Source organism: Oncorhynchus masou, chromosome 10, assembly GCF_036934945.1.
Source record: "Oncorhynchus masou masou isolate Uvic2021 chromosome 10, UVic_Omas_1.1, whole genome shotgun sequence".
NCBI lineage: Eukaryota > Metazoa > Chordata > Actinopteri > Salmoniformes > Salmonidae > Oncorhynchus > Oncorhynchus masou.
Genome location: NC_088221.1, coordinates 33,365,024 through 33,385,810, shown reverse-complemented (window position 1 = coordinate 33,385,810; position 20,787 = coordinate 33,365,024). Strand labels below are relative to the sequence as shown.

The following is a 20,787-nucleotide window of genomic DNA, read 5'->3' as shown; positions in this document are numbered from 1 at the left end:
TCACTGGTAGCTAGCTGGCTAACACTTCTTCACTGGTAGCTAGCTAGCTAACAATTCTTCACTGGTAGCTAGCTAGCTAACAATTCTTCATGGCTATCTGACAAGCTAACAGTAGTAGGTAGCCAGTTAGCCATATTGACATACTTGCAATCCACGCACACTACAGTGGGTATTGTGGACGGGTAAATATGCATTTTCGCCAAGTCGAGGTCCAAAAAGCTTCTTAACAGTTTCTACCCCCAAGACATAAGACTCCTGAACAGCTAATCAAAGGGCTACCCAGACCCTCCTTTACGCTGCTGATACTCTCTGTTTATTATCTATGCATAGTCACTTTAACTCTACCTACATGTACATATAACCTCAATTACCTCAATTGCCCCCTCACATTGACTCTGTACGGTACTCCCTGTATATAGCCTCGCTTGTTATTTTACTGTTGCTGTTTAATTATTTGTTACTTTTATTTTCTATTGATCTATTTTATACTTAACACTTATTATTTTTTTCTTAACTTCTTAATGCATTGTTGGTTAAGGGCTTGTAAGTAAGCATATCACTGTAAGGTTGTATTCGGCGCATGTGACAAACGCAATTGTATTTGATTTGATTTGATTAGTTGTCAATTATATTTCTGTATTACTCCATACCTGAGGTCAAATACACTATATATACAAAAGTATGTGGAGACCCCTTCAAATAATTGGATTTGGCTATTTCAGCTACACCTGTTGCTGACAGGTGTATAAAATCGAGAAAACAGCCATGCAATCTCCGTAGACAAACATTGGGAGTAGAATGGCCTTACTGAAGAGCTCAGTGACTTTCAATGTGGCACCATCACAGGATGCCACCTTTCCAACAATTTAGTTTGTAAAATGTCTGCCCTGCTAGAGCTGCCTGGTCAACTGTAAGTGCTGTTATTGTGAAGTGTTAATGTTTAGCAGCAACAATGGCTCATCCGCAAAGTGGTAGGCCACACAAGCTCAAAGAACAGGACCGCCGAGTGCTGAAGCGCGTAGCATGTAAAAATCGTCTGTCCTCGGTTGCAACACTCATTACCGACTTCCAAACTGCCTCTGGACGCAATGTCATTACAATAACTGTTCGTTGGGAGCTTAATGAAAATGGGTTTCCATGGCCGAGCAGTCACACACGTCATTGGACTCTGGAGCACTGGAAATGCGTTCCCTAGAGTGATGAATCACGCTTCACCATGTGGCAGTCCGACGGATGAATCTGGTTTTGGCAGATGCCAGGAGAACACAACCTGCCCCAATGGAGAGTACCAACTGTAAAGTTTGGTGGAGGAGGAATAATGGTATAGGTGTCACACCCTGATCTGTTTCACCTGTCTTTGTGCTTGTCTCCACCCCCCTCCTGGTGTTGCCCATCTTCCCCATTATCCCCTGTGTATTTATACCTATGTTCTCTGTTTGTCTGCTGCCAGTTAATTTTGTTAATAAAAACCTACCAGCGTTTGTTTCCCCACTCCTGCCTGTTTCTTGCTCCTGTTTTCTAGTCCTTCCCGGTTTTGACCGTTCTGCCTGCCCTGAGACTGCCTGACATTTTGTACTTTACCCCACCGTAATGGATTATTGAACCCTGCCTTCTCCGACCCTGAAACTGCCTGCAATTCTGGACCCTTTACACCCTCTTCGGATTAATGACCACTGCCTGCCTTGACCTGTCGTTTGCCTGCCCCTGTTTTGGAATTAAACTTTGTTTCTTCGACACCGTCTGCATCTGGGTCTTACTTTAAACCGTGATAGTACGAACTGACCATGACTGACCCAGCAGACTCTGACCAGATCCGCAAAGCCCTCGCCTCCCAAGAAGCCATCATTGGAAGGCACAAGGAGTTGCGTCACGACCAAGCATTGAACACATTGCTGGAGCAATTCCGTGGGTTGTCTACTAGGCAGCAGCGAGATGATCTAGTTCCTGCTCATTAAGTCTCCTCAGGTTCCCGTGGTATTGGGATTCTCCACGCCCACTGCCACGCCCACTGCCTGAAGTCAGCGAAGGCTGTTCCGGGACTTCTTCCTGGGGCCTCGGAGGTTTCCCCGGACCTCTCCGCCATTCCCGTGGAGTACCAGGACCTCCGGGAAGTGTTCAGTAAGACCCGGGCCACTTTGCTGTCGCCGCACTGACCCTGTGACTGCGGGATTGGTATTCTTCTAGGCACCACTCCACCCTGGGGACGACTGTACTCTCTGTTGGGTCCGGAGACCAAGGCTATGGAGACCTACATTGTGGACTCCCTAGCTCCTGGGTTCATCCGTCTTTCTGCCCCCCGTGCAGGGTTCTTCTTTGTGGAGAAGAAGGACAAAACCCTTGCATTGACTACCGAGGTCTCAATGACATCACAGTGAAAAAACGCTACCCTCTACCTCACCTCCTCGGCCTTCGAGCCACTCCAGGGGGCCACCGTGTTCTCCAAGCTGGACCTACGGAATGCCTACCACCTGGTGCGGATACGGGAGGGGTACGAGTGGAAGACTGCCTTCAACATGGCCAGCGGCCACCACGAGTACCTTGTCATGCACTTTGGCCTTACCCTGCTATGTTCCAGGCTCTGGTTAATGATGTTCTCTGCTACATCTGGGTCTTACCTTAAACCGTGATAGTACGAACTGACCATGACTGACCCAGCAGACTCGGACCAGATCCGCAAAGCCCTCGCGGTGGGCGTGGCAGAACGGGCTCCAACCCATGATGTCATTGGCAGACCAGGGGACGAGTGGGATACTGCCTTCAACATGGCCAGCGGCCATCACAAGAACCTTGTCATATGCCTTTTGGCCTTACCCTGCTATGTTCCAGGCTCTGGTTAATGATGTTCTCTGCTACATGTTGAACCGGTTCGTTTTCGTCTAACTCAATGACATCCTTGTCTTCTGGGATAAATCATTGCTGCAGGGAGCGTACAGATGGATCCAATCCAGGGAAGGTGAGTGCGGTGTTGGATTGCCCCCAGCCCACGTCTGGAGTCCAGCTGCAGTGGTTCCTGGGCTTCGCCAACTTCCCCCTGTCTGCACTCACCTCACCCAAGGTTCCGTTCATGTGGTCTCCAGCTGCTGATCGGGCATTCCTGGATCTTAAACATCACTTCACCACAGCTCCCATCTTGGTTCATCCTGACCCGTGCCGCCAGTTCATGGTGGAGGCCGATGATTTTGATGTTGGAGTGGGAGCTGTCCTGTCCCAGCGGTCTGCCCTGGACCTCAAGCTGCATCCCGGCACATTCTTCTCCCACCGCCTCAACGCCACAGAGAGGAACTACGATGTGGGAAATCGTGAGCTGCTCACGGTGAAGATGGCGTTGGAGAAGTGGAGGCACTAGCTGGAGGAGGCGGAACATGCATTCATCATGTGGACCGACCACAAGAACCTGGAATATCTCCGCACTGCCAAGTGCCTCAATTCCAGGCAGGTTAGATGGGCCCTACTGTTCACCCGGTTCAACTTCTCCCTCTCTCCTACCGGCTGGGATCCATGTTCATGCCTGATGCTGTCCGCTCCGTGGTCCTGGAGTGTGCCCACTCTTCCAGGCCTGCCTGCCACCCGGGCTAACGGCGGACCCTGGCTTTTGTGCGACAACGCTTTTGGTGGCCTACCATGGTTCCTGACGTCTCCGCCTTTGTCGCCGCTTGCACGGTCTCCGCCTCAATTCATGGGTATTAATATCGATTTGGTCCCCCCTGTGCTGCTATAACAGCCTCCACTCTTCTGGGAAAGCTTTCCACTAGATGTTGGAACATTGCTGTGGGGACTTGCTGCCATTCAGTCACAAGAGCATTAGTGAGGTCTGGCACTGATGTTAAGTGATTAAGCATGGCTCGCAGTCGGCGTTCCAATTCATCCCAAAGGTGTTTGATGGGGTTGAGGTCAGGGCTCTGTGTGTGATTCATCACTCCAGAGAACGCATTTCCACCGCTCCAGAGTCCAATGGCGGCAAGATTTACACCACTAGCTGACGCTTGGCATTGCACATGGTGATCTTAGGGTTGTGTGTGACTAATCGGCCATGGAAACCCACAGTGGTCCCGTTCTGTGAGCTTTTGTGGCCGCTTCGCGGGTGAGCCGTTGTTGCTCCTAGACATTTCCACTTCACAATAACAGCACTTACAGTTGACCGGGGCAGGTTCTAACAAGTTCAGAAATTTGACTAACTGACTTGTTGGAAAGGTGGCATCCTATGACAGTGCCACGTTGAAAGTCACTGAGCTCTTCAGTAAGCTCATTCTACTGGCAATGTTTGTCTATGGAGATTGCATGGCTGTGTGCTCGATTTTATACGCCTGTCAGCAACAGGTGTGGCTGAAATAGCCGAATCTAATTTAAAGAGGTGTCTTCCTACTTTTGTATATACAGTATTGTGAATAAAAACATGTCTAGTTAGATATCTTGCTTTGAAGTAGCCTACCTTATCCATTTGATCCCTGATTCATTGATTGAGGGAATCATTTTATAAAGACAAGTATTTGGTTGTAATGTTGCAATGTTTTTTACCATCCTCCAGGATAGCTACTGCATGGGTTTGCAGGCTTTTGTTCAATCCCTGGTCTAACCACATCGTAGCCTAACATCAGCTGCTCAACAGGACCTTGTTAAGCAGACTTGGGTGTTTCAGGGCTGGATTAAAAGCCTGCACATCCAGGAACTCTCCAGATGGGGGGTTGACCACAGAACAGTTCTACTTTGTGGGGGGTTAAGTGCCTTGGTCAAGGGCACAACGGCAAGAGATGGTAGGTACATGGGATCAGACACAGCAACCTTCCAGTGTCAATAATGCTTAGTTTTTCATGTAGGCTATAATAATAGTCATTCAAATTTGGTTAAAAATCATGGAGAAGTCATGGAAAATGTGTATAAACCCTTAACAGTTAATAATCAGATGTGTCTATAGCATAATGTAATTTGTGAATATTGGTGAGCATAGTCTAATGGACCGACTTGGAAAAAGACAGCTCCTGCACTTCTTTCATCCCAAGTTAAGCACTGTGTACAATAGAAACACATTGGCACACTGTTACAAGCTGTCTTTAGGCCATACTGAGTAGTGCTTGCATTTGTTCTCCATTACAGACACCGTAGGTATGCATTATGTCAGCACTCTGTGGACTAGCAGAGAGAATTTATAGAGACATTTAAAGCTGGAAGGCCAAGTGCCAGTCTTGTGAATGGAGTTGGACAAATGCTCTTGAAATACACTCTCTGTATCCCTCTCTCTTTCTTTCTCTGTTTCTCTCTCTCTGCCTCTCTCTCGCTCTCTGTCTCTGTCTCTCTCTCTCTCTCTCTCTTTCTCTCTATATCTTTCAGGAGCAAGCATTCTTGTGACACTCTCCTGTACTGCAGTGCGTACAGTACGTGCATGCGTGTGCATACACATATGTAGCTGAATCACTGAGATGAATCAGACAATTATGCTCTATACATGGTCTGTGTTTTCATGCAAGCTGTCGCAACTAGTTCCTTAGTCTCTAAGTTCACCACAGTCACAGTCTCAGCGCATGCAACCTCACCCTGGTGCCCTGGCTCCTTCCCAAAAGCTTTCATTGTAGATACTGTAAAATTAGACCTTGCAGACAGCATTCTCATGGTGGAAATCTCACGGAATCTAAACACGCATTGGTTACCCAAGAACTGTTACTTGTTGACTAATGAAATATAAAATCAAACTAAATATACTAGATAAAAGTTAATTTAAAAAAGAATGTGCCATGATTTCTATGTTTATAGGAAATACTATTGCAGTGTGTTATGGTATTATAGCTGTTTTCCTTTCCACTCTTAGTGAGGCCACTTGAGAATGCCGGCAGATGTGTTTTGTGTGGTGTTGTGGCCTCGTTAACTGGAATCTTTAATAGCAGCTAATCTGGAAATAGCATTATCATGAGAGCTCAAGTGAATATTCATTACACATGACAAATAAACTTGAAACTTGGATACTGGTTGAATAAATAAAACTGCCACGATTTCTACAAATTCTCTTTGTGGTGATATATTTTTGGTGTGTTTGTTTTATTCCCACTCCTGTTGAGGCTAATTGAGGGGCAGATGTGTTGTGGCCTAGTTAACATGGAGAGTTTTGTTTTAAAGACAGGGTTAATCTGGAATGGCCTGACCTTTGGGTCTTCTTCTAATCCACTATGTTTCTCCAGAAAACAAAGATCATCCTATAAGTGTTAAGAAAACGCCACTATATTAATCATAGCTGATTAAAACCCTATGGAAAAACCTGGTTCATTTTTTACATGTGATCACGTGAATTGAAGCTTTGCCCCAGTACTGGGCCGTACTCACTACCCTCTGTAGTGCCTTGCGGTCAGAGGTCGAGCAGTTGCCATACCAGGCAGTGATGCAACATGCTCTCAATGTTGCAGCTGTAGAACCTTTTGAGGATCTGAGGACCCATGCCAAATCTCCTGAGGGGGAATAGGTTTTCCCTCTTTACAACTGTATTGGTGTGCTTGGACCATGTTAGTTTTTTGGTAATGTGGACACCAAGGAACTTGACGCTCTCAACCTGCTCCACCACAGCCCCGTCGATGAGAATGGGGGCGTGCTCGGTCCTCTTTTCCCTGTAGTCCACAATCATCTCCTTAGTCTTGATCACGTTGAGGGAGAGGTTGTTGTCCTGGAACCACACTACCAGGTCTCTGACCTCCTCCCTATAGGCTGTGTCGTCGTTGTCGGTGATCAGGCCTACCACTGTTGCGTTGTCTGCAAACTTAATGATGGTGTTGGAGTCGATGGTGTTGGTGCCTGGCCATGCAGTCATGAGTGAACAGAGAGTACAGGAGGGGGCTGAGCACGCACCTCTGAGGATCAGTGTGGCGGATGTGTTGTTACCTACCCTTACCACCTGGGGGCGGCCCGTCAGGAAGTCCAGGATCCAGTTGCAGAGGGAGGTGTTTAGTCACAGGGTCCTTAGCTTATTGATGAGTTTTGAGGGCACTATGGTGTTGAACGCTGAGCTGTAGTCAATGAATAGCATTCTCACATAGGTGTTCCTTTTGTCCAGGTGGGAAAGGGCATTGTTGAGTGCAATAGAGATTGCATCATCTGTGGATCTGTTAAGGTGGTATGCCACTTGGAGTGGATCTAGGGTTTCTAGGATAATGGGGTTGAATTGAGCCATGGCCAGCCTTTCAAAGCACTTCATGGCTACAGACGTGAGTGCTACTGGTCAGTAGTCATTTAGGCAGGTTACCTTAGTGTCCTTGGGCATGGGGACTATGGTGGTCTGCTTTAAAAATGTTGATATTACAGACTCTGACAGGGAGAGTTTGAAAATGCCAGGAAAGACACTTGCCAGTTGGTCAGCACATGCTCGCAGAAACACGTCCTGGTAATCCTTCTGGCCCTGCGGCCTTGTGAATGTTGACCTATTTAAAGGTCTTACATTGGCTGCGGAGAGCGTGATCACACAGTTTTCCGGTATAGCTGGCGTTCTCATGCATGTTTCAGTTGTTATTAGCCTCGAAGCGAGCATAGAAGTAGTTTAGCTCGTCTGGTAGGCTCGTGTCACTGGGCAGCTTTCGGCTGTGCTTCCCATTGTAGTCTGTAATGGTTTGCAAGCCCTGCCACATCCGACGAGCGTCAGAGCCGGTATAGTACAATTAGATCTTAGTCCTGTATTGATGCTTTGCCTGTTTGATCGTTCGTCGGAGAGCATATTGGGATTTCTTATAAGCTTCCGGGTTAGAGTCCCGCTCCTTGAAAGTGGCAGCTCTAGTCTTTAGCTCAGTGAGGATGTTGCCTGTAATCAATGGCTTCTGGTTGGGGTATGTATGTAGGGTCACTGTGGGGACGACATCATCGATGCACTTATTGATGAAGCCAATGACTGATGTGGTGTACTCCTCAATGCCATCAGAGGAATCCCGGAACATATTCCAGTCTGTGGTAGCAAAACAGTCCTGTAGCTTAGCATCTGCTTCATCTGACCACTTTTTTTTGATCGTGTCACTGGTGCTTCCTGTTTAAATTTTTGCTTGTAAGCAGTATTCAGGAGGATAGAATTATGGTCAGATTTGCCAAATGGAGGGCGAGGGAGAGCTTTGTATGCGTCTCTGTGTGTGGAGTAAAGGTGATCCAGAGTTTTTTTCTCACTGGTTCCACATTTAACATGCTGATAGAAATTTGGTAAGACCGATTAAAGTTTCCCTGCATTAAAGTCCCCGGCCACTAGGAGCGCCGCTTTTGGGTGAGCATTTTCCTGTTTGCTTATGGTGGAATACAGCTCATTGAGTGCGGTCTTAGTGCCAGCCTCAGTCTGTGGTGGTATGTAGACAGCTACGAAAAATTCAGATTAAAACTCTCTTGGTAGATAGTGTGGTCTACAGCTTATCATGAGATACTCTACCTCAGGCGAGCAAAACCTTGAGACTTCCTTAAATATCGTGCATCAGCTGTTATTTACAAAAATACATAGTCCGCCGCCCCTTGTCTTACCAGACGCCACTGTTCTATCCTGCCGATACAGAGTATAACCAGCCAGCCGACTCCGTGAAGCATAAGATATTACAGTTTTGAATATTCCTTTGGTAGTTTAATCTTCCTCGTAGATCATCGATTTTATTTTCCAACGATTGTAAGTTTGCTAGCAGAATGGAGGGCAGTCTGGGGTTAATTCAATTGCCTACGAATTCTCAGAAGGCAGCCCGCCCTCCGGACCCTTTTTCTCCGCCTTCTCTTCATGCACATGACAGGGATCTGGGCCTTTTCCTAGCAAAAGCAGTATGTTATTCACGTCGGGCTCATCGGGCTGTTCAAGGAAAAAAAGGATTATGCCAGTCCGTTGTGAGTAATCACAGTTCTGATGTCCAGAAATGATTTTCGGTCATAAGAGACGATAGCAGCAACTTTATGTACAAAATAAGTTGAAAATAAGTTACGAACAACGCAAAGAAAAAAAAAGAAAAAGCTATTGGATAGGAACACGTAAAACATGAGCCTTCTTCTCCAAAAAAGACCCTGACTTGAGCATAACTACTTTAAGGGGTGTAGTAGAGCTCCACTTTAATGAAGCCATTGAGGACTGGCCACCTTTCAGTCTTATCTACACTTCTCATACTACAACATCATTAAGCTTTAATGACGAAAGCAGGTTGTGTTTGTGTCTGTATCATATCTGCCATCTCAGGTATGGTTCACATGGAGTTTCCCCCAAACTAGGGAACTCAGCTCAGATGGATCATATATAGACACATGCGCGTGTGCGCACACAGCTTACACACAAACATGTGCTTGCGGAGCACACACACACACACACACACACACACACACACACACACACACACACACACACACACACACACACACACACACACACACACACACACACACACACACACACACACACACACACACACACACACACACACACACACACACGTGCATGTGAGAACCCCACACACACACATAGACACAGCCACTGAGTGTTGTGTGCTGACACCACAGCTAACCTAAAATGACATGGCTTCTGAGGAAAAAGCTTGCTTCCTCACAGTGCCTGCTGGCTTTGCTTTCATCTGAATGAGATGTCTCTCTCTTCAATTGAACGCAAAATGGTTGAGGATAGAGCCAGCAGCTGTATCAATCCAATATTGGCCTGACTTCAAACATACAGGGCAGATGATATTCTCTCTCTCTCTCTGTCACTCTCTCTCTCACTCTCTCCCTCTCTCTCTCTCTCTCTCTCTCTCTCTCGACATTCTTCAACAATGAGTTAAAAAGCTGATAGTTTAATAAATAACAGTGGAAGGGGATAGGCATTGGAGCAATATACTGGTGAATGTCGTGAGCGTTATTTCATCAAGATTTTTGAGAATGATTGCAGTTGGTCTGTCTGGTAGCCAATAGCCATCTGTGAAAGTTTTTTTATATTGCAAAAGAGCACATCGAAAAGCTCTTTTTCACAGTGGGAAGAAACTGAGATTAAGTTTTAATTTAAAAAAACACATTTTATGGACCTGTTAGTTTGCCTGTGGGTTTAGCCTGAAGCATGATTCATGCATTATAAATAGAGACATTTATTTTATTGAGGCTGCACATAAACCACTGCTGGACAGGCATTAATCAGAAGCCTTTAACTTCTTATGGCTGCAGGGGCAGTATTGAGTAGCTTGGATGAAAGGTGCCCAACGGTGCCCAGAGTAAACGGCCTGCTCCTCAGTCCCAGTTGCTAATATATGCATATTATTATTAGTATTGGATAGAAAACACTCTGAAGTTTCTGAAACTGTTTGAATGATGTCTGTGAGTATAACATAACTCATATGGCAAGCAAAAAACCTGAGAAGAAATCCAAACAGGAAGTGGGAAATCTGAGGTTGGTTGATTTTCAATCCAGCCCCTATTGAATACACAGTGGGATATTGGTTATGTTGCACTTCCTAAGGCTTCCACTAGATGTCAACCGTCTTTAGAAACTTGAATGAGGCTTCTACTGTGATGTTGGGCCAGATGAGAGCTCTTTGAGTCAGTGGTCTGGCAGAGAGCCAGGTCCTGGTCACGTGCATTTCACATGATAGCGACCTGCGTTCCATGGCATTTCTACAGACAAAGGAATTCTCCGGTTGGAACGTTATTGAAGATTTATGATAAAAACATCCTAAAGATTGATTCTATACTTAGTTTGAAATGTTTCTACGACCTGTAATATAACTTTTTGAAGTTTTCGTGCAAAGTTAGGCTGGACCTGCACGATCGTTTGGATTTGTGTACTAAACGCCCTAACAAAAGTAGCTACTTGGACATAAATAATGGACATTATCAAACTAAATCAAACATTTAATGTGGAACTGGGATTCCTGAGAGTGCATTCTGATGAAGATCATCAAAGGTAAGGGAATATTTATAATGTTATTTCTGATTTCTGTTGACTCCAACATGGCAGACATTTTTTTTCTGAGCGGCGTCTTAGATTATTGCATGGTTTGCTTTTTTTCCGTAAAGTTTTTTTGAAATCTGACACAGCGGTTGCATTAAGGAGAGGTATATCTATATTTCCATGTCTAACAATTGTATTTATCGACATTTATAATGAGTATTTCTGTAAAATGATGTGGCTCTCTACAATATCTTAATAGGTGTGCATTTCTTTTTCTTCTAGATTGCTCTCTGCAATATCACCAGATGTTTTTGGAACTAGTGAACGTAACGTGCCAATGTATACTGAGATTTATTATATAAATATGAACTTTATCAAACAAAACATACATGTATTGTGTAACATGAAGTCCTATGAGTGTCATCTGATGAAGATCATCAAAGGTTAGTGATTCATTTTATCTCTATCTGTGCTTTTTGTGACTCCTCTCTTTGGCAGGAAAAATGGCAGAATTTTTCTGTGAGTTGGTCGTGACCTAACATAATTGTTTCTGGTGCTTTCGCTGTAAAGCCTATTTGAAATCGGACACTGTGGTGGGATTAACAACAAGATTACCTTTAAAACTGTATAAAATACGGTAAAGGAATTTTAATTATGAGATTTCTGTTGTTTTGAATTTGGCGCCCTGCACTTTCACTGGCTGTTGTCATATCGATCACGTTAATGGGATTGCAGCCCTAAGAAGTTTTAACTAATATGATTAATCTCTAAGGTTTTGTCCCAAATGGCACCCTATTCCCTATAAAGATTACTACTTTTAACCAGGGCTCTGTGGTAGTTGGTGCACTATGTGGGGAATAGGGTGCCATTTGGGACACAGTCTAAACTGCTGGCTGTTAAAAGGTTCTGATTGAGGATGTTAAGTAACACAGACGTTGACTTGAATGCTCTTTCCCAGTCAATATATAAGGGCCAACCATGCTGGTATGGAAATGCAATAAAACCAAGTTTGAGTCGTGTACTCCGGGTCAAAAAAATTGCAAGACTCTGTAAATTAGAATGGCATTCCACTTAAAGCCTATCCAACATCAGAGAGATAGCTACCACACTGTAAACGTTGTGCAATTTACCCTTATCACAAAGGCAATAATGTATCTTGAATCAATTTTAAGCAATAAAAAAAACTCTCAGATTGGTTTACTCTTCATCTTTAATAATGACTTTACTCATATATACTCAGTAGCAGGGATTATGGCATTGTCCACATAAGCAAACATTGGTGTGAGAAATCTCGAGGGCAGCTAAATCTATTATTAGGTTGTTAGTCACATCCTTGGGAGAAGGTGATCGGTTATCTAGTGAGCACATTTTATTTGCAGTGCGGTGTGCTTACCATGCTTACAGTGCTGTCACCTAGCTACAGGCCTTCCGGTATACAGTATTGTATATTTAACAGCTGTTCACTCATTCTATTTGTATGTCTGTGTCCCAAGTGGCACTCTATTCATTATATAATGCACTACTTTTGACACGGCCCATTAAAAAGTAGTACACTATAGGAAATAAAGTGCCATTTGGGACACCGACTATTGCTCCTCATGAGCGGCAGACAAAGCCTCTATAAGAAATTGTTCAGCACTTGAAACTTCATTAGAATCTCATTAAGCGAGTGCTAAGATCGACAGGCGTCCTCTCCTCTCTCTCTCTTTCTCTCTTTCTCTCTTTCTCTCTCTCTCTCTTTCTCCCTCCCTCACTCCCTCCCTCCCTCCCTCCACTCCTCTCCACTCTCTCATCTGACTCCTGAATTGGATGGCACAGAGCAGCTAGAGCAGTCTTCAGTTTTACATTCACAGCAGCAGCAGGATGGGGACGGGGATGGAAAGGCATCAGTGCTTTAATGAGCCCTGTCTGGACACACCACGTAATTTCAACCAGGAAATGTAGGTAATATTTGGTTGAGACGTTGATCAATGAGATTTCAACCTTTATTCACCCAATCAAAAACACAACAGCAAGAAGTTTTATCACTGCACTTTGAACCATTTAAAAGCACAACAAAGTTAAAATGGAAATACAATGTCAGATATTGTGTATTTATACAACAACTTAATGTGTTATCACCGTGCTTCACCTAATAACACAACCAAATGACCAAAATTGCAGTTGAAATTAGATTAAAAGTACGTAGTGTAAGGCGTCAATGCTGTTTTAGATTCTGCACATTATTATAGCAATTGTGAAATCTCCACAGACCTTTGACCTTTGCATGCTAACATAGATTTAACCAGTTTGGGCCCGGTGGGATGTCTTTCCTGCACTGCATTAACAACAAGGCAGACAAGCACCAGAGTGACAGTGCTAAGAGCGCATAATGCTCAAAGTAAAATACATTATGAGTAATCATGTTTCCTTTAAGCCACTTAGTTTTTTCTAATCCAAGTGATTTCTAATCCAAGTGAGTGTCACAAATGGCAACATTTTCCATTTATAGTGTACTATTTTCGACCAGGGCCCATAGGAATAGGGTGCCATTAGTGAGACAGTCCAGGCTTACTTAAAGCACTTTCTATTTCCTCCAGTGTGTGATGACGTATATCTCCTGGAGTACTGGGCCGTAAAAATCCTTTCTGTGTGTTATGACCAACAAAAGAATAGCAAGAACAGGTCTGCCGTGCCTTTATACAGTATAGAGAATTGTGTGAGTTTGACAGAGGATGAAGGAATGTAATATCAAATGTGTCAGGGTTGGTGACACAGGGCCAAATCTCTATGACACAGGGCCTTCTCTTCGTGTTAAGGGGGTGGTGAGTGGCTTCAGTGACTGTGATAGTCTTTAGACAATGGCACCCTTTTCACTATATAGTGCCCTACATTTGACCAGGGCCTATAGAGCGCATAGGGCTCTGGTCAAAGGTAGTGCACTGTGTATGGAATAGGGTGCCATTTGGGATGCAACTGTGACAGTCTCCAAACAGAGAGAAGAGGAAGGAGACTGGTAGAGACAGAGAGGAGACTGGTAGAGACAGGCCTTTCTCCCTGCATGGATCACAATACGGAGGATACATGCAACCAGGATTAGCATCAAAAACATTTGTTAGCAGCAACTTCTTTGACATTTCAGGCTTCACTCCCCGTGAACTCTTCCAGACAGAGAGAGAGCAGATAGAGAGAGAGAGGCAGACTGACAGAGAGAGATGGTTTGCTTCTCTTGAAAGCATTCTTTAATCCTTATCTTGAGAACAGAACGCTTTACATTATCATGACAAATTAAGTATTTTTTCCTCTCTTCCTTGGTACTGGGAAAGAAAATAAGTAGAAGTGGCCACAACTTTAATCTCCCAATCTCCCACAGTCATCTCTGTTGGAAAAGGAGAGTTTCACAGTCGATAACAATCAAGCAATTACACCCAGCTGGGGACAACAACGGGAGGGAGAGGAAGAACACCTGAGTCCCTCTAGCAATGTGATTATGTCTAGCTAGAGTATGTGTTTCTCAAACATCCAGGAGCTTTCAGTGGTTTAGGGATTGTGATGGAAAGAACGTGCCAACAATTGTTCCTTTTTTGCTTACAATCTAGATCTAGAACACAACAGAAGATAAACAACAACCCCTGGTGATAAAAAGCTGAGTCTGAAATGGTACTCTATTCCAGTGCACTACTTTTGTCCAGAGCCCTATGGGCCCTGGTCAAAAGTAGTGTACTTTATAGGTAATAGGGTGCCATTGGAGAAATCTTTCCTCAATTACTCCTCACAGTAGGACCCCTGTATCAGACTGGGCTCTCTGCCAACCCAAAATAATTTATCTCCTATTATAATGCCTTAATCAAGGCCAACAGAGAGAGAACAACACAGCAACACAGGAAGTAATTACCACTTCCTTATGGGAGAAAACAGACCACAATAGACTGGCCACACAGTTGGTAATCTCAGCACCCAGAACCATATCTCCTTTGGTCTGGACAGTTAGCATATTACAATGTTTCGTCTGTCACAAAAGGCCAGCAGAGAGAGAACAACACAGCAACACAGGAAGTAATTACCACTTCCTTATGGGAGAAAACAGACCACAAGAGACTGGCCACACAGTTGGTAATCTCAGCACACAGAACCATATCTCCTTTGGTCTGGACAGTTAGTATATTACAATGTTTCGTCTGTCACAAAAGGCCAGCAGAGAGAGAACAACACAGCAATACAGGAAGTAATTACCACTTCCTTATGGGGAGAACAGACCACAATAGACTGGCCACACAGTTGGTAATCTCAGCACCCAGAACTATATCTCCATTGGTCTGGATAGTTAGTATATTATAATGTTTCGTCTGTCACCAAATACTACAAAGTAGTCCACCTGTACGATTTGGTCTCCAAAACTTTCCCTATTGGGTACTACAGAGTAAATATTGTATTCTTTCCAACAAAGATATCTACATACATGTGACTCTTTTTAGGAAACTAGGCATATGTCGCATGTCACTACTTCACAGGAGTGGCATTTGAACGTAAACCTTTAATTTATCGAAATGTGTTTTTTAGCAGAAATACCTTCTGGAACATGCGAACTTGCCTTAATAACAAACTTGTATGCCATCTGTAAATACGAATACAATTGTTAAACTACGAGCCTAGTTGGTTTAGCCACAGAAAAAGACAGGAACCTTCCGGCTAGACATGATTGGCTGACATAATGGATGGACTGGACATGCAGAAAGATGAGTTTGGATTGGTCTGCCATGTAGCACGCTTCTGTCTAAAACATGAGCTGGTCAGTATGTGTAGGTAATCCTTTCTAACCCAGCCTTTTTGAAAGATATCACGTAGAAGAACTGCAAAAGTGTTGCTCTCCACTTTCTGGATGACTGAGTTTTGAAATCAGTGGAATGCCAGGTGGAATTAGAGTATGATAGCTAAGAATATGGAGAAAATGATTGTGTTTGATTGCACATTCGCAGAGGGAGTCTAAAAGAGAACACACAGAAGGCTGTTGTATAAAACACTTGTGTCCGGATTACATCTTCAAACTAAGGGCAACCATGGCATCTGTGACAGAGAGGGAGACGTATCCATCATGTATACGGATTTTCAGATATTATACGTTTCTAATTTTGTCAGAAATTCATTTTTCATTTCAAGTTAAAGTGTACTGTTAGCTAGCTAGCTAACACTACGTGTATGATCTGTGTAGTAATATTATTCGTATCTCAGAGCCATTTGCATTGCTGGTTATAGTCTAGCTAACATTGAACCTGGTTGGTTAGCAACTTGCAGATTCACGCAGGGTAGTAACGTTATGAGTTGGAATTATGGTTCATTGTTTAGCTAGCCAGTTACATGTCTAAACAAAATACTACACTATGCAAGTAACCATTTCACTACACCTTCTGTAGCCTGAGCATGTTACAAATCAACTTTGATTTTATTTGATATAGTATGTATTTACCAGAGATGGTAATGTGAAGAACATGACCTGCACAAAAGTCAAATTAGGATATAACGTTAGGTCAACGAGACAGTGTCCAAGTTCTAAAATTCTCTGGTAGAAGCCCTGCTTTAATTTTGTCATAGTCACAACCGTAAGCTATTTCCGGTAGTTGGCTCGCCTTCAAATCAAATCAAATGTTATTTGTCACATACACATGTTTAGCAGATGTTAATGCGAAATGCTTGTGTTTCTAGCTCTAACGGTGCAGTAATATCTTATAAGTAATATCTAACAATTTCACAATACACACAAATCTAAAGTGAACGAATGGAATTAAGAATATATAAATATTTGGGCGAGCTATATCAGAGCGGCATAGACTAAGATACAGTAGAATAGGATAGAATACAGTGTATACATATGAGATGAGTAATGCAAAATATGTAAACTTTTTTTAAAAGTGACTTGTGTTCCATTATTAAAGTGGCCAGTGATTTCAAGTCTTATGTACAGTATATAAGGCAGCAGTCTCAAGTGATGGCTATTTAACAGTCTGATGGCCTTGAGATAGAAGCCTTGAGATAGAAGTCTCTCGGTCCCAGCTTTGATGCATCTGTACTGGCCTCGCCTTCTGGATGATAGCGGGGTGAACAGGCAGTGGCTCGGGTGGTTGTTGTCCTTGATGATCTTTTTGGCCATCCTGTGACATCGGGTGCTGTAGGTGTACTGGAGGGAAGGAAGTTTGCCCCCGGTGATGCGTTGGGCAGACCGCACCACACTCTAAAGAGCCCTGCGGTTGTGGTGATACAGCCCGACAGGATGCTTTCAATTGTGCATCTGTAAAAGTTTGTGAGGGTGTTAGGGGCCAAGTCAAATTTCTTCAGCCTCCTGAGGTTGAAGAGGCACTGTTGCACCTTCTTCACCACACTGTCTGTGTGGATGGACCATTTCAGTTTGTCCGTGACGTGTACACCGAGGAACTTAAAACCTTCCACCTTCTCCACTACTGTCCCGTCAATGTGGATAGGAGGGTGCTCCCTCTGCTGTTTCCTGAAGTCCACTATCAGCTCCTTTGTTTTGTTGACGTTGGGTGAGAGGTTATTTTCCTGTCACCACACTCCCAGGGCCACGCAGTCATGGGTGAACAGGCAGTACAGGAGGGGGCTAAGCCCGCATCCTTGTGGGGCCCCAGTGTTGAGGATCAGCGAAGTGGAGGTGTTATTTCCTACCTCCACCACCTGGTGGGCGGTTGCACAGGGCAGGGTTCAGAGCCAGGGCCTCAAGCTTAATGATGAGCTTGGAGGGTACTATGGTGTTGAATGCTGAGCTATAGTCAATGAACAGCATTCTTACATAGGTATTCCTCTTGTCCAAATGGGATAGGGCAGTGTGCAGTGCGATGGCAATTGCATCGTCTGTGGATCTATTGGGCGGTAAGCAAATTGAAGTGGGTCTAGGTTGTCAGGTAAGGTAGAGGTGATATTATCCTTGACTAGTCTCTTGTGCGTTTATTTTCTGTAATAATGAAGACAAATGAGCTAAAGTAAAGACGTTGTCAGCTATATGATATGGTCATTATTTGAACTGGCTAGCCAGCTAACTTAACATGAACTAGCTAGCTAAAAAGCTCGAAATGTACCAAAACATTGTTTAGAAAGTTTATTTTAGTTGCCTGGGTTGTTAGATTGATGGGTGGATTTATAGGTGTTAAAATACACCAGTTATGCTATTTTGGACCACCAGGCTGCTAATGTCATGCAGCCTGTAGTTTTTGTGTTTATACTTTTTCATAACGACAACGACAAGTTTGATGTCGGACGACAACAGAATGTTCATGATGCGACAACTGTCAATAAACCAGCCTTTAGTCCTGAAATCTTTGGTAGTTTAGTACATGGCCTCACTCCAGTAGGTTTACCAAAAGTATTCAAGGGTCATTTTCTCAAAAGAGAGGTTACAAATGTATCAACTTTCAAAGCAGAACTACTTTCCCAATGTTCCTCAACTGTAGTGTATGATATGCCATTTTCTGGCTCTGAGTCTCTACTTTTGTCCAATGTAAAATTGTTATTTTGCTACATAAGGCCGAACCTGTAACATATTTCAGGATGTTGTGTGACCCTGGAAAAAAATCTGAATTCATGTAAACATTACAGTTTTGAAAACATATTTTGTCCCAAAAAAGTGGTATCTTGGCACAACTTACCCTGGGTATGGGGTAAATCGAGCTGAGGGACAGGGTATGTTAAGCTGCCTATACATTCCTGTACTGAATTAAATATTACCACAACTTTTTAAAAACCATGTCTATCTTTATTTCCAAAACACAATTCAACACAATCACAATCGCTTACAACCGACTGGCCTCTTCATATGGACTACCACAGAGTACAACAGCCTGACCACTTCCTATGAACTACCACAGAGTACAACAGCGTGACCACTTCCTATAGACTACCACAGAGAACAAGAGTCTGGCCACTTCCTATAGACTACCACAGACTACAACAGTCTGGCCACTTCCTATGTTATTCTACACTACAGCATGTGGATTGATTGGCTATTGAAACGAATAATGGGTAGTAAACATCTTGTAAACAAATATGATGTCCTCTTAGCTTGACCCAAAGGATTCACAGCACAGAGAGCATCATATTAGTTTATTTATTATCCCAAATCTCAGAGATACAATATGTCTGACGTAATTAGGCTTATCTACGTTTATCTAAGACGTCTGTTTTATGGGTTTGATCCTGTTTTAATGTAATATTTTTTTCTTAAGGATTTTTACTACGGAACTTTCTCCTCAATGTAGTAGTCAGTATACCAGTAGGTGTCTTCCAGAAAAGTGTCCTAGCCTGCCAACCAAAGACACACTATATACACACACACTATACCATGCTGTTTTTCTTCGAGAGAGTGTCTTGTAACGTTACTGTACTTACATCTGAGTTGAAGCGGAGTTGACAGATGTTACAGGAAATCACTTGTTTTTTCTTCGGAGGGATGGAGACTCCAAACGTGTGGTTTATTACAGCTTTCTGGACGGGATCCATCTGGAAGACAAGAAGACAGGAGAGTAATGTTTAAGTATTGCACGGGTTCTGGAGAGATAGAGAGACAGACGTAGAGAGAGGGAGAGAAAGAGAGAGAGAGGGAGAGATAGAGAGACAGAGAGAGACAGATGGAGAGCGAGAGAGAGAGAGAGAGAGAGAGAGAGAGAGAGAGAGAGAGAGAGAGAAAGAGGAGAGAGTGGAAGAGAGATCTCCCTTCCATCTACTGTAATACATTAGGTGGTTCCCACAGGCAAGCGGCACCCCAGGGTCAGTGGAGAGCAGTATGGGTAGATAGTGAACACCTTAAAGGAGGACAGATGGTAGCCTGGTAGTATTCACTACCTGGTGACGCTCATCTCCAGAGATAGGTGTTAAAGACATATTAGATACTCAGACTGGTAAAAGAACAAAGGGTAATACTTTACTTAAAGAATGCGTGTATAATTAACTATGACAAACAATAAACTGTGAGAACAAAGCACATGTAAAGGACTCCAGGATCATGGAAATGGAAGATGAATTACCTCCATTGATTTGCTTGTGCTTATAAGAGCTTTCTCTTGTAGTTACACAAACACATTGAAACTGAAAGAAGAACCACTTGGGCCTTCTTTGTGAATGAACCCTCTGTTAATAAGTGGACTGTATGTGTTAAAAGGCCCTTTAAAAGTGCTTTTCACACTGCATGTTCTTAGCCCAGGGCTATCCTTAACGCTGGGTTAAAACTAACCCTCCTTTCGCTCAGGCATTCACTAACCCTGGGCAGTGTACAGTGTGAACGTGACTATTCTAATAATACATGAGAGAACACAGCTCTTTTCTCTGTAGCTCAGAGAACCCCAGGTAGGAAAATATTTGATACATATCACATGGGCTGTGCTAAAAAATAAATGTGAAAGTTTTGACCACCAAGACATTCCTAGAGTAGTCTTTAATGGTATTCATTCATAGTTCATCATAACTGCTGCTATCAGACAAACATCCTACAGTACATAGAAAATATCAACAAGCTTCCGACACCTCGACGTGCTCCTGATCTCCACTACCAAATCACAAGGAGACTGAACGAAGGCCACATTACATATTTGATGCTCTCTCTCCTACCTATTGCCAGCTAACATGCAGTAGAATAATAACATATTAGGCCACATTACATATTTGATGCCATCTCTCCTACCTATTGCCATCTCACATAGAATCATGAGATCAGGACTCCACAGAAGAGAGAACAAATACAAAAATACAGTATATCGAGAGGCAAGTTGTTCTTGGCCAGAGAATCAATTTACGTTATCCTACCATTCTATGTGTGCCATTAGTTATTCTACCATTCTATGTGTGCCATTAGTTATTCTACCATTCTATCTATGCCATTAGTTAGTTATCCTACCATTCTATGCGTGCCATTAGTTAGTTATCCTACCATTCTATGTGTGCCATTAGTTATTCTACCATTCTATCTA

General features: G+C 43.4%; 1 protein-coding gene across 1 annotated transcript in view; it reads right to left on the bottom strand.

Moving 5' to 3' along the window:
• The window catches only part of LOC135547556 (zinc finger protein 385B-like), a 169,081-nt gene that overhangs the window by 10,380 nt on the left and 137,914 nt on the right, over nt 1-20,787 (bottom strand). Inside the window, 1 exon segment of the mRNA XM_064976663.1 lies at nt 19,214-19,324. Within this exon segment, the coding sequence (XP_064832735.1) occupies nt 19,214-19,324 (111 nt within the window).